This window comes from Narcine bancroftii, chromosome 1 (genome assembly GCF_036971445.1).
Source record: "Narcine bancroftii isolate sNarBan1 chromosome 1, sNarBan1.hap1, whole genome shotgun sequence".
Lineage (NCBI taxonomy): Eukaryota > Metazoa > Chordata > Chondrichthyes > Torpediniformes > Narcinidae > Narcine > Narcine bancroftii.
In genome coordinates this window covers 260,965,495-260,980,220 of record NC_091469.1, presented here as the reverse complement: position 1 = coordinate 260,980,220, position 14,726 = coordinate 260,965,495, and the positions used below count along the sequence as shown (strand labels likewise).

The following is a 14,726-nucleotide window of genomic DNA, read 5'->3' as shown; positions in this document are numbered from 1 at the left end:
AAAATTTCCTTGGGTATTTCATAATTAAGCTTTCTGAATTGAAATTTCAGTGCTCTAAACAACACCTTGTGATTTCCCCATTTAGCTTCAGCATTTTGGAATAGGCGCAACGTGGAATTATGATTAATTCTAGTGAATGCTATAAAATGTGTATAAATTTGGTTTTATAAAAAAAGATTGGTGCAACACTCTGACATGTTAACTATCCCACTTGTACACAAGTTTAAATTCAGATAAACTTCCCCATTTAGCTAGTAATTACTGCTGATTAGGGGCAATTATTTGTGTACTTCTACATTTAGGATTCCTTATTTCATGCTGACTTGAATTTTGAAGAGAAAAAAAGTTAACATATTTATCTTTTGCCTTCAGTCTGTAGTTTTCCCAATTAAAACAATATAAAATATATATAAAAAAACAATTTTCTTACTATTTGAAATATATACAAATCTTTGGCTTGGCTTCGCGGACGAAGATTTATGGAGGGGGTAAATGTCCACATCAGCTGCAGGCTCGTTTGTGGCTGACAAGTCTGATGCAGGACAGGCAGACACGGTTGCAGTGGTTGCAGGGGAAAATTGGTTGGTTGGGGTTGGGTGTTGGGTTTTTCCTCCTTTGCTTTTTGTCAGTGAGGTGGGCTCTGCGGTCTTCTTCAAAGGAGGTTGCTGCCCGCCAAACTGTGAGGCGCCAAGATGCACAGTTTGAGGCGATATCAGCCCACTGGCGGTGGTCAATGTGGCAGGCACCAAGAGATTTCTTTAGGCAGTCCTTGTACCTCTTCTTTGGTGCACCTCTGTCACGGTGGCCAGTGGAGAGCTCGCCATATAACACGATCTTGGGAAGGCGATGGTCCTCCATTCTGGAGACGTGACCCACCCAGCGCAGCTGGATCTTCAGCAGCGTGGACTCGATGCTGTCGACCTCTGCCATCTCGAGTACTTCGACGTTAGGGATGAAAGCGCTCCAATGAATGTTGAGGATGGAGCGGAGACAACGCTGGTGGAAGCGTTCTAGGAGCCGTAGGTGATGCCGGTAGAGGACCCATGATTCGGAGCCGAACAGGAGTGTGGGTATGACAACGGCTCTGTATACGCTTTGTGAGGTTTTTCAGTTGGTTGTTTTTCCAGACTCTTTTGTGTAGTCTTCCAAAGGCGCTATTTGCCTTGGCGAGTCTGTTGTCTATCTCATTGTCGATCCTTGCATCTGATGAAATGGTGCAGCCGAGATAGGTAAACTGGTTGACCGTTTTCAGTTTTGTGTGCCCGATGGAGATGTGAGTGGGCTGGTAGTCATGGTGGGGAGCTGGCTGATGGAGGACCTCAGTTTTCTTCAGGCTGACTTCCAGGCCAAACATTTTGGCAGTTTCCGCAAAACAGGACGTCAAGCGCTGAAGAGCTGGCTCTGAATGGGCAACTAAAGCAGCATCGTCTGCAAAGAGTAGTTCACGGACAAGTTTCTCTTGTGTCTTGGTGTGAGCTTGCAGGCGCCTCAGATTGAAGAGACTGCCATCCGTGCGGTACCGGATGTAAACAGCGTCTTCATTGTTGAGGTCTTTCATGGCTTGGTTCAGCATCATGCTGAAGAAGATTGAAAAGAGGGTTGGTGCGAGAACACAGCCTTGCTTCACGCCATTGTTAATGGAGAAGGGTTCAGAGAGCTCATTGCTGGATTTGACCCGACCTTGTTGGTTTTCGTGCAATTGGATAATCATGTTGAGGTACTTTGAGGGGCATCCGATGCGCTCTAGTATTTGCCAAAGCCCTTTCCTGCTCACAGTGTCGAAGGCTTTGGTGAGGTCAACAAAGATGATGTAGAGTCCTTTGTTTTGTTCTCTGCACTTTTCTTGGAGCTGTCTGAGGGCAAAGACCATGTCAGTAGTTCCTCTGTTTGCGCGAATGCCGCACTATGATTCTGGGAGAATATTCTCGGCGACCCTAGGTATTATTCTATTTAGGAGAATCCTAGCGAAGATTTTGCCTGCAATGGAGAGCAGCGTGATTCCCCTGTAGTTTGAGCAGTCTGATTTCTCGCCTTTGTTTTTGTACAGGGTGATGATGGTGGCATCACGAAGGTCCTGAGGCAGTTTTCCTTGGTCCCAACAAAGCTTGAAAAACTCATGCAGTTTGGCATGCAGAGTTTTGCCGCCAGCCTTCCAGACCTCTGGGGGGATTCCATCCATACCTGCTGCTTTGCCACTTTTCAGTTGTTCGATTGCCTTATATGTCTCATCATGGGTGAGGACCTCATCCAGCTCTAGCCTTAGGGGCTAGCCTTAGGGAGCTGGAGCAGGGCGGAATCTTGGACTGAGCGGTTGGCACTGAAAAGAGATTGGAAGTGTTCTGACCATCGGTTGAGGATGGAGATCTTGTCGCTGAGGAGGACTTTGCCATCTGAGCTGCGCAGTGGGCTTTGGACTTGGGGTGAGGGGCCGTACACAGCCTTTAGAGCCTCGTAGAAACCCCTGAAGTCGCCAATGTCCGCGCTGAGCTGGGTTCGTTTGGCGAGGCTAGTCCACCACTCATTTTGGATCTCCCAGAGTTTGCGCTGAAGATGGCTGCATGCGCGACGGAAGGCTTGTTTCTTCTCTGGACAGGACGGCTTTGTAAGGTGAGCCTGGTGGGCAGCTCGCTTCTTTGCCAGCAGCTCCTGGATTTCCTGGCTGTTTTCGTCGAACCAGTCCTTGTTTTTCCTGGAGGAGAAGCCCAGTACCTCTTCAGTGGATTGCAGTATGGTAGTCTTCAACTGATCCCAGAGGGTTTCAGGGGACGGGTCCGTGAGGCGGATTGCATCGTCGAGCTTTGCTTCGAGGTTTGCCTGGAAGTTTCCTCTCGCTTCGTCTGACTGCAATATGAGGATTTCAGCTCAATATATTAACAATAGATGATATAGGAAAAAGAAATATGAAATGCCAGTTTGCCAACTGTAGATCTGAGATGTATCAGATTTTTTAATGGAAATATTTATCACTTTATTGGTAAAGAATATTTAATTCAAGGTTCCTGTGTTATCATGTTCCCACAATACACAAAATTTGTTTTATTTTCTTGCCCTGTTGAGGCACTACAAGATGCACTATTCCAGAGCCTCTATCAAATCAAAAAAGAGAAGCCAAAGGGAGTCTCTCAAACTTTCAGTGGCCTTGATCCCATTACCTCCTCCATTGCCACCTGTGCTCCTGTAAGCTCCATACCTGCACAGCCTCCTGTATTTTATAGGTGTGGACTCAAACCATCCGACACCCTCGGCCCTGAATCTGAACTCCGAGGCCTTTTAGGAGCTCCTTTTGCCATCGGTACTCTCATGAATCCTGGTCCTCAGAAACCGGTCACCAGCAGTCTGGGGCCTGTTGTGTGCCTAAACTGGTTCTGTTATCCCCACTCATGGGGTTGACTCCTAGGTTTCTCCTCCTCACAGTGGGTAGGAAGGTTCTCCAGCTCTGGTGCCATGCAGTGGTCCACTACGTCTCCAGAGCCTGCAACCTTTGTGGCGTGGATTACCGAGCAAGAGTGCCACCATCTGGGGCACGGTCATGGTGTAGCAATTTTTTTTTATGAAAAGCGCTGCCTGACCTGTTTTGCAGGTTGTTTAACCCTGTATGAGGCTGTTGGGTGTGAAGGCTGGTTAGTTGGACCCCGCAGAGGAGCATTGAAAGATGTGTCTCCACTTTTCTCAGTTCTGTACCATCAGCTGCAAGAGTGTCGCCATCTTGATTTAGGTGCATTTGGTGATGACTTAGCCTGCCCACCTCCTGTCCCTGCCATTCCCTCAAAACCATATTAGTGTCATTAAATTGATTTGTACTGAGGTGAGGTCATGAATAGAGCTGCCGCCAAACAGTTCCAATAACCCATATTCATTCCTGAATTTCAGTGCTGTTGAGTGGCACTTGCACGTTTTCTTCCAAAATCTGGCCACTCTAGTGTGTAGGTGAATTGTAAAATCTATGGGAGTGAATAATGAGTGCTTGAAAGTTGGTTAGGACTTGATGGGCCAAAAGGGTGTGGTCCCCCATGCTGTGTATCACTCTGAATCTATGAATATTTCTTTTTAGTAGCATTGTTGTAGTGTTGGACTTGAACATATACAGCCCAGTTAACTCCTGTTCAAATACGTTGGTTATTCCATTCATGCATAGAAAGTGAAGAATTAACTAAATGAAGTAAATAACTAAATTCTGTAATGTTTGTTTCTGAAAGTGTGCTAATAAAGTCTGCATGTAGTCGGGCTACGGGCTGGAGATTCCAACCAGTGTGATTGCCACTTATAATTTTTCAGGCAAAGAGTTTTTGACCAGGAAATTGAAATCCCATTTCTTGTGGTGTTTACTTGAGAGTTTGTGTGCTGGTGTTTTTGAACAGCAAACACTGCGGATGAATAGGGTGGAAAGTGCAATTCAAAGGGGGCATTATTATAACCAATTCAATTATAGATAAGTTGGCAGGAGAAGGGAATGTTGTCACATTTATAAATATTAGCTGTATGAGTCTTTCAGTTTAAATATTTTTTGGAAATGTGTTTTTTTTAATCATTCACTTATCTTGAAACACTAACTTCTGCTATATTTGTGTAGCATTACTTAACGCTGGTTTTGTTCCCACAGACTGTTCAGGATGGTCGTCAGTTCATGAAATTCATTGATTCAAAGCTGGGGATGCCTTTGCCTGAGAGGGACTATGGTGGAAACTGTCTTATTTTTGACCCAGGAAACAAGACAGATCCATATCACAATATTTGGGTGAGATTGATTGGTATTTTGAACTGCTTTATTCCTTCTCCAATAGTGGGTGGAAACCCATTTGCACTTTAGTACTTGGGAGTGCTTCCATCTTAAGTTTTCACAACATTGTCAACAGGCCTATCTTTGTTTACTTAAAATTGAACTCTTCCAACAAAACAGAACAGAACATAGCAAATATTTAGCCTTTCAAAGGGAAGAAGGGCATGGCCAGCAAATGTTAATTTTGCCAGATTGTTGGTTGAGAAGAATGAGAAGTGGCATCTTATGGTTAGTGTGTCAAAAGGAACTTGCTGTAACTTCAATAAGTGCTCCCGAACGATTGAGTGATCAAGATCCAGCTTGGAGTGATTCCAAATAAATTTGATGGAAGGAAGTCATGGATTTAGAAATGACAACTGTTAAAGAAATGTGGATAGGAAAGGGCAATAGAGGTTAAGGACAAGGCAAAATGTTGTAGATGCAAGATGTGCGAAATAGGAAATGCCAGAAGTGCTCAAGATGGAGGATCTAGAGAAAGATGTGATTTTAGGACTGGGGCAGCATCGGGAGGTTAGAGCCAATAAACAAATTTGAAGAAGAGTTTAAGAGTAATTAATTGATTTGATCTTTGGCAAAAACATTCATGTGCTTCTTACGCTTGTTTGAGTGAAGGTGGGTGGTGATGCTTTAAGATAGATTGTCATGGAGTTGTCATCACATTTTTCCTGATTCTCAAATATCATGTGCTTCGACATAAATTTTTACCAACTGTACTGTGCAATGTAGAAGAATATTTGTTTATCATCTTGCCAATCCATTCCCCCTGCCAATCCATTTGTGACCCATAGTCGTCAATGAACAAACAGAAATGTATCAGAAAACATTGTAATGAGAGCAGATAACCAAAGAACTAAATGTTCTATTTATATTTTCAAGTCATAGCCTTGAATAACTTGACATGCTCAATAAATGTTAACTTCTTGGAATGTGCATCAGCCCTGGATTCCATTACCTACCTCACTAAACTGCTGTACACGGTCTTCATCTGGAATTTTTTTTAATTGAACTTTGATGGCATTGTGGAGCGAGCGGAATGCTAAATAAAGGAGAAGCATATCAGCAAAATTTAGAAAAGGTTAAGTGAAGAATAGATGAATGAAAGGATATGGGAGCCAGAAGGGCATAGAGGATTAATACCAATGGTGACCTGTTGGGTTCAACAGTGTGGTTCTATCGTGACTTGTGTGATTACTGTGTATGTGTTTCTCTCCAGGGTATTGTGGCTTCATTTCTTGTGTGCCATTTGAATTAATTACTTTTACTCAATCCAGATCTCCCCTGGCTTTTGTGGGATCTGCGATGCACTTAATTTTAATACAGACATGAACTCTGAGCTCTACTGATGAATTCTTTATTGAATCATCTCAGTTAAGGTTTGCTGATATTTGCTGTCCTATTTAAAACTATCTAATCTTCAAAGAAAATTACGTGGTTTATGAACTTTAAAGCCTAGATTTTTCAAATTAAGGATTTCCCCACAAAAAAAACATGAAAAATATCCTACCTCTCAATATTTGTTTTCTAAAATCTTCCATGTGGAGGTACATCAGTTATATCTACCTCATACCTGATGGTTTGCATTCAAAACCACAATTCTGTCATGAATCATGGTCTTTTAGGCTGCAAACTTTTATGCTGACTATTCTCTTGGTAAGAGCTAAAGCATAACTCAGTTTTAATAGCTAACAATATTGCTTTTTAAAAAAAGGTCTTCACAAGATGGTCATTCCCACCTCCCAAAATACATTTTTAAAAATTCCAGTTTTATCCAATGTTTAACCTGATACCTCTTGTATCCTGACGATTGTCCTCAATGAAAATTGGTGGCAAGGTTAGCATAGCAGTTCAAATCTAGTGCTGTCTGTAAGGAGTTTGGACATTCTCCCCAGGTGCTCCAGTTTTCTCCCAACTTCCAAAACGAATGGGGTTGGAGGCTAATTAGGGCAAAATTTGGCGGCATGGGTCTAAATGGACGGAATAGGCTTCTACCATGCTATGAATAAAATTTTTTAAAATATTTCTGGCATACCATTTCATGTAGATCACACACTTATCTGATTTATAGTTTACACAGCAGAAAGCTGCATCCATTGGAAAATCTTTTTACATTTTTAGCAATGAAGTAATCTTTCGCTGCATTGCAGGTTTTTTTGCAGTGGCATTTTGCATCTCCATACCATATTTGACGGGATTTGTATTTACATGCAAACTGTTCAATTAGTGAAGGTTGCCTGCAAGCATTGGCTTTTTTGACTATCAATGTCGCATAGTATCGAAGCTTTAACTCGTCCAATTGAGTTTGGTTCCCAATGACTTTGAAGCTTTAGGGCAGGAAAATGGCCTGATTTAACTTTCAACATATAATGGTGTTTGAAGCTTTTATTTATTACACATTTGCATTTTATAATTTTTACTGTCTGATTTTTAACCTTTTATCCAAGTAGGAGCTAAGTTGAGAAAGTCTCAAAGTTCTTGGGAGTTGAGAGATAAAGTGTTCTCTTTTTTTAAGAAAAGCTGCAAGTCATTAAACCTGAGTTATTCCTTACTGCTTACAAATCAGTTTGGAGCCATTACCTGATTACTAATCAGAATGGCTCTTCCAAATTATCCTCCATTCACTCCACTTTAGACTGTTGGTATTGGACATGCTAAAGGCTTTTGGTGTTGCTTTTTCCCCATATCTACAGTCTTTATGTCGTGAGAGCAGAAGTTGGATAGTCATCCATAGATTTTTAGTAATCGTTTTGTATATATATTTTAATATTTTTTTTCTCAGATCAATCTGTGAGGTAAAGCAGCTTTTAACAACATTTAGCAAAAGGGCACAAGCTAGTTGTCAGAAAATTGGTAAAGAGTCAAGTATTTTGTAAAATTTAAAAAAATGAAATGATCATACTTTTAAAATTTGGAATTTGTTGTATCTGTTGTGTTTTAGGACAAATTGGATGGATTTGTCCCAGCCCATTTCCTGGGTTGGTACCTTAAGGTAGGATAAGAACTGGATTAGCTCCTTGACAATTTTACTAACAAAGCTCAGCTATGATTGGTTATCCATTGTGATAAGATCATGTTGGTACCTTGTCTGTGGGGTGAAAGTACAACCTTGCTAACTTGGAGGATGTGCATTCAGAAGAGGATAGACATATTCTATCCTTGTTATAATCACTTCAGAGCACAGTTACTATAGGGATGCAGTGAACTAATGTGGGCGTTTGTAAAGAGCATGTCTAAAAACTACAAACAAGACCATCCAAACATGGTATACATCGTTAATTTGTGAATAGAATAGGCTTTGCCTTTCTAGTTTTGTAGGTACTGTTGTACTTCAATATTTCATGTATTTCTACCACCAATTCATAATGAATAACTGCACAATATACATCATAGAATTATACAGGTGTTCCTCAACTTACAGTGGGACTGCGTTTCGGCAAACCCATCGCAAGTCGAAAAAGAATACCACACCTACCATTTTTCATAATTCAATTTTGAATACCTTTATTCCACACTGAATAAGCATTACTGGGCATGAAGATTGTTTGAAGCATCGAACTAAGATTAATTGCTGAATGGTGGGGATGTGAGAGAGTAGCATGTCGCAAGCGCGGGAAGAGATCAGAGTTCGAAATTGAAAGGACACATTTGAATCATGTTAACTTCAAAAAAATCATAAGTCTGACCACTGTAAGTAAGGGAGCACCTGTATAGCCTAGAAGTAAATTAATTTGGCTCATTGTGTTTGCATTGAGTCCTTGAAATGACTTCAGTTGGAAACTTTTCGATTTTTCTCTTCTTGAAAGAGAACAGTTCCTGTTTAAAGGTTATTATTCAGTCTGATTTTTGTCACCTTCTTAACCAGTGCATTCCGGATTGTAACTTGGATATCTGCAGACTATTTTGTCTTTTGGAGCCAGCTTTTTACCATCCAATGAGATCTGTGATCCAACTGCATTTCGCCAACTGTACCTTTTATCCATCATGCCCTCGCTTAAAAATATATCACGGACTTTGGTTCAAAATCAATAAGTATGCAGCATCAATTGTAGATTTCCAGATTTTTACCACAGTCTCCTTGAAAAGACCTTTCTAATTTCTGTGCTGAATGATTGGGCTTTAATTATCATTTTTAATTTAAATCTCTAAATTAATGGCAAAAGTTTAACCACTTGTGTCTTCCAGTCCCTGTCAAAATACTCTGACTTGGTGGATAACTTAACTCTTGGAGCTCTCCACTCAACACTTCTTCCAAAGCCGATATATCCTTGTAATTAAATACTGAGATATGATTATCAAATTCTGTTGTGTAATTGAATACCTTCTTTAAAATTTTGTGAACATAAGTCCATACTGAATGTATTCATTGGACAGACTGCCAATTTCTCACCTCCATCTCATTCTTAAGGCTGTGGTGAAAAAAAGTCTTATAATAAAGTGAATAGATAAAGGGCAGCATGGCTAGTGTAACAGTTAGCACAATGCTATTACAGCACCAGTAATCTGTCACTGTCTGGAAGGAGTTTGTATGTTCTCCCTGTGTCTGCATGGATTTTATTCCGGGTGCTCCACTTTCTCTGACCCTTCAAAACGAATGAGGCTTGTGGTATTTGGTTGACACAGGCTTGTGGACCAGACAGCTCTGTGTCCTTGCTGTATGTCTAATTGTTTAAAAAATTACACAGTTCAACTGCTCAGTGAATTGTTCATTCGACTTGGTCTTCTGTGCTCTAATTTTTTTCTGTTCTCTTCTATCTAGACACTAATGATTCGTGACTGGTGGATGTGCATGATAATCAGTGTGATGTTCGAGTTTCTGGAGTACAGTCTGGAGCACCAGCTGCCTAATTTCAGTGAATGCTGGTGGGACCACGTATGTACCTAGGAAAAATCCAGCCTTTTCCACGCTGTTGAACAACGAGAAGTAAACTAATAATGCAACTGTTTATTGACACAAAAATATCTTCAATTCCATGAATTACCTCATGGCTTTCAAGAAAATTGTTGGCAATTTTTGTCTTGAAGGCAAGCTCTCAATATTTGTTATGCACATTAATATTGCAACTGTTTCTTGACACAAAAATTTCTTCAATTCCATGAATTACGTCATGGCTTTCAAGAAAATTGTTGGCAATTTTTGTCTTGAAGGCAAGCTCTCAATATTTGTTATGCACATTAATATTGCAACTGTTTATTGACACAAAAATATCTTCAATTCAATGAATTACCTCATGGCTTTCAAGAAAATTGTTGGGAATTTTTGTCTTGAAGGCAAGCTCTCAATATTGTTTGTTTGCAAGAAAAAAATCTCAACAATTCTTTTGTTAAGGTGGAAAGGAAACTATAGATGTGTAGGAAGATGAAAGGGGAGGAAAGTGGGGAAATGTTGGAGGGAAGTAGTAGTTCCCTCCTTATCTGTAGGGAGTATGTTCCAAGACCCCCAGCCTGAAACTGCTGATAGCATTGAACCCTATACATGTATGCGCCGCATAACATCCATGATATGTTCTGTGAAATTTGGCGTTACACGATGTGGACATTGTACGAGCACCATATTATATACTTAACAAAGCTATATGGAATATTGTAGTGTGCCTGTAAACTTTCATGGGGCAGTGGGATCAGTTTTTGGGACCAACATGGGACTGTGGGGAGAGAGAGGAACAGTGGAATCAGTGTGGAGACTGATATGGGGCTTTGGGGAGAGAGCGGGTCAGTGGGATCAGTGTTTGGGACCAACACGGGGCTGTGGAGAGAGAGCAGGGCAGTTGGATGTGAGTCCGACCACAGTTGACCACAGGTAACTGAAACTGCAGAAAGCAAAATCGCAGATAATAGTGAACCACTGTAATGATGTGTACAGATGGTCGGTAAGGGTGGGATAGTGGAAAAAGTTCAGAAAATAAGGTGTAAGGACTCAAATAATTGCATGGCAGTGTGGAAATTGACTCTGCTATTAATAGACAATAACAGCTACAAAATGTTCTGTATCTTTTTATGAGACCTCATTTTGCAAATTTTTGAGGCTCGGATAGATTTTTAGTTGTTTGAAAGGGTAATTAAGTTTAATACACAAAAGTGCTGGAGAAACTCAGCAGGTCATGGAGCATTCATTATGGTAAAGATAGATAACCAATGTTTCGGGCCTGATCTCTTCATCAATTTATGAGCAGGTGCCTGAATAAAATGATGAGGGTAGGGGCAGAGGGAGGCCCATAGGTAGAAATGGGTAGGAGGGCAGAAGAGAAAAAAGCTGGGAAGTGATGAGGGAGGGGGTAGCTCTCTGACTGGGTAGGGAACTGGAGGAAAAGAGACAGAGGGATAGGGAAAGAGAGGGGAGGAGCCTAATGGAAAATGGAGAACTCGTTATTAATACCATCTGGTTGAAGAGTGCCCAGACAGAATTTGCGGGTGGTCTCAGTTTGGTAGTTCATGAGGTTATAGACAGACATGTTGGCGCAGAAGTGGGTTGTGGAATTGAAATGGCTGGTCTCTGGGAAGTCCCCAATATCGCAGCAGACAAAGCGAAGATGCTCAACAAAATGATCTCACAGTCTGTGTCCAGTCTCTCTGATGTAGAGGAGGCCACAATGGGAGCACCAGATGTAGTAAATAACCCCTGCAGGATCACAGGTGCTGTGAAAGGACTGTTTGGGGCCCTGAATGGTGGTGATGCATGTATAATTTCCTGTGGTTCCACGGGTAGACACCAAGGGGATGATTTGTGGGAAGGGATGAGTTAATGAGGGGGCCATGGAGGGAGTGATGTGTGCAGAAAGCAGAGAGGAGATGTGTCTGGTGGTAGGATCACGTTGTAAGCGGCAGAAATTGCGAAGGATCAAATGTTGGATCTAGAGGCTGGTGGGGTGGTATGAGGACAAGGGAATCTGTCCTTGTTGTGTTTGGGGCCGAGGGGCCAGGACAGATATACAGGAAATAGAGGAGGTATGGGTAAGGGCTGAATTGATAGTGATAGAGGAAAAGCCACAATTTTTGAAGGAGGATATCTTGGATGATGTGGAATGAAATACTTCATTCTGGGAGCAATGCGACAGAGGAGTTGAGAGAAAGGAATAGAATCCTTATGGGGACAGAATGTGAAGAGGTATAGTTGAGGTAACTGTGGGAGTTGATGGGCTTGTAGAAAATTGGCTGTGGAGAGTTATATCCTGAGATAGAGAAAGGGGAAAGTGTTGCCAAAAATGGACCAAGTGAATTTAAGGTTGGGGTGAAAGTGAGCAGCAAAGTATATAAAATTGATGAGCTCATTTTGAGAAAAAAAAACACTGGAGGAACTTAACCAGTCTTTTCACCATCCATTGGCAGCAAAAATACAGTGCCCTCCATAATGTTTGGGACAAAGACCCTTTTTTCCTTTATTTGCCCCTGTGATCCACAGTTTTAAATTTGTAATCAAACAATTCACATGAATAAACCCTGGAATATGGACTTTAATTACGAGGAGATTTGTATACATTTTGGTTTGACCATGTAGAAATAATAAGCACTTTTAATACACAGTCCCCTCACTTCAAGGCACCATAATGTTTGGGATATTTGGTGTCACGTGTATTTGTGAGTACTCAGATATGTTTAATTGCATCATTGATGAGAGATAAGAAAGCTAGACTTGCTTCTAAGCTTTTGATCACCTTTGTAATCTATATTTGCCATTTTTCAACATGAGGACCAGAGTTGAGCAAATGAAAGTAAATGGAGCTATTATAAGGCTGCAAAACAAGAACAGTAAGGCATCGCCCAAACCTGAGGATTTCCAAAATCAACAGTTTGGAACATCATTAAGAAGAAAAAGGGTACTGGCGAGCTCAGTTATCGAAAAGGGACTCGTCTTCCAAGGAATCGATGCAATTAAACATACCTGAGTACTCACAACCACCTGTGAACCTAAATGTCCCAAACATTATGCTGCCCTGAAGTGAGGGGACTATGTATAAAACATGCTGTAATTTCCACATGGTCAAACAAAAATGTATACAAATAACCTTGAATAAGCTTTAGAATGCACACTTTAATTATATGTGAATTGTTTGATCACATGTAAAATTGAGGAGCACAGGAGCAAATAAAAGCCCCATTTACTTAGGCAAACTGCTAAATTGGTGGGTGAACAAAATATTTAAGAAAAACCGGTAGTGCTGCTAACACTGGACCAAGGAAAAATTGTCTGTGCACCCTTTCACACTGCCTATCAGTAGCACAGGGCAAAGGGACGCCTATCCTCAAGTAGTGACAACCTGAGTGACCCAATGAGTGATGGCGGGCCTGCCCTCCCAGAATTGCATGCGGCAGAGAAACCTCTCCATGAGTGCTCCATGCATACAGCCCTTTCATAATGCCATAGCTCACTGGGACATGGGATCTTTAAAGGAAAAGGCGGCTAGTTCCTTGCTTGCCTCCAATCACTCTCTCCCTCAGTCTCTCGCTCTCGCTCTCGCGCTCGCTCTCTCTCTCTCTCGCGCTCGCTCTCTCTCTCTCTCGCGCTCGCTCTCTCTCGCTCTCTCTCTCTCTCTCTCTCTCGGTCTCCCTCTCTCGGTCTCCCTCTCTCGGTCTCCCTCTCTCGGTCTCCCTCTCTCGGTCTCCCTCTCTCGGTCTCCCTCTCTCTCTCTCTCGGTCTCTCTCTCCCTCTCTCTGTCTCCCTCTCTCTGTCTCCCTCTCTCTGTCTCCCTCTCTCGGTCTCCCTCTCTCGGTCTCCCTCTCTCGGTCTCCCTCTCTCGGTCTCCCTCTCTCGGTCTCCCTCTCTCGGTCTCCCTCTCTCGGTCTCCCTCTCTCGGTCTCCCTCTCTCGGTCTCCCTCTCTCGGTCTCCCTCTCTCGGTCTCCCTCTCTCGGTCTCTCCCTCTCTCGGTCTCTCCCTCTCTCGGTCTCTCCCTCTCTCGGTCTCTCCCTCTCTCGGTCTCTCCCTCTCTCGGTCTCTCCCTCTCTCGGTCTCTCCCTCTCTCGGTCTCTCTCTCTCGGTCTCTCTCTCTCGGTCACTCGGTCTCTCTCTCTCTCGGTCTCTCTCTCTCTCGGTCTCTCTCTCTCTCGGTCTCTCTCTCTCGGTCTCTCTCTCTCGGTCTCTCTCTCTCGGTCTCTCTCTCTCGGTCTCTCTCTCTCGGTCTCTCTCTCTCGGTCTCTCTCTCTCGGTCTCTCTCTCTCGGTCTCTCTCTCTCGGTCTCTCTCTCTCGGTCTCTCTCTCTCGGTCTCTCTCTCTCGGTCTCTCTCTCTCGGTCTCTCTCTCTCGGTCTCTCTCTCTCGGTCTCTCTCTCTCGGTCTCTCTCTCTCGGTCTCTCTCTCTCGGTCTCTCTCTCTCGGTCTCTCTCTCTCGGTCTCTCTCTCTCGGTCTCTCTCTCTCGGTCTCTCTCTCTCTCGGTCTCTCTCTCTCTCGGTCTCTCTCTCTCTCGGTCTCTCTCTCTCTCGGTCTCTCTCTCTCTCGGTCTCTCTCTCTCTCGGTCTCTCTCTCTCTCGGTCTCTCTCTCTCTCGGTCTCTCTCTCTCTCGGTCTCTCTCTCTCTCGGTCTCTCTCTCTCTCGGTCTCTCTCTCTCGGTCTCTCTCTCTCGGTCTCTCTCTCTCTCTCGGTCTCTCTCTCGGTCTCTCTCTCTCCGTCTCTCTCTCTCTCCGTCTCTCTCTCTCTCCGTCTCTCTCTCTCGGTCTCTCTCTCTCTCGGTCTCTCTCTCGGTCTCTCTCTCTCTCGGTCTCTCTCTCTCTCCGTCTCTTTTTAGATATGTAAATAGGAAAAATTAGTTAGGACCAAAATTGAGCAAAATTATTACAGATAGCAAGGAAGTGCCTGACGAGTGTAACAGATGCTTCAGATCTGACTTCACCAGCGAAGATATAGTAAAGGTCAGATGGGGGTCGAGGTCCTGCAGTATCAAAGAAATTGATAGAAATTCCAATGGTAATGGAGGAATTGATGGAAATCCAGATTTAGAACCATATGGTCTTGAGTAATTTGAA

The 14,726-nt window shown here is 42.8% G+C and overlaps 1 protein-coding gene across 2 annotated transcripts in view; it reads left to right on the top strand.

Annotated features, from left to right (window-relative positions):
* ptdss2 (phosphatidylserine synthase 2) overlaps positions 1–14,726 on the top strand; it is an 87,806-nt gene that overhangs the window by 35,171 nt on the left and 37,909 nt on the right. The window contains exons 5-7 of one of the 2 annotated variants that reach the window (XM_069896680.1): positions 4,601–4,735; positions 7,713–7,763; positions 9,531–9,644. In XM_069896680.1, the coding sequence (XP_069752781.1) occupies positions 4,601–4,735; positions 7,713–7,763; positions 9,531–9,644 (300 nt within the window). The remainder of the gene's footprint in view (positions 1–4,600; positions 4,736–7,712; positions 7,764–9,530; positions 9,645–14,726) is intronic. The other variant, XM_069896688.1, reaches the window with a different exon arrangement.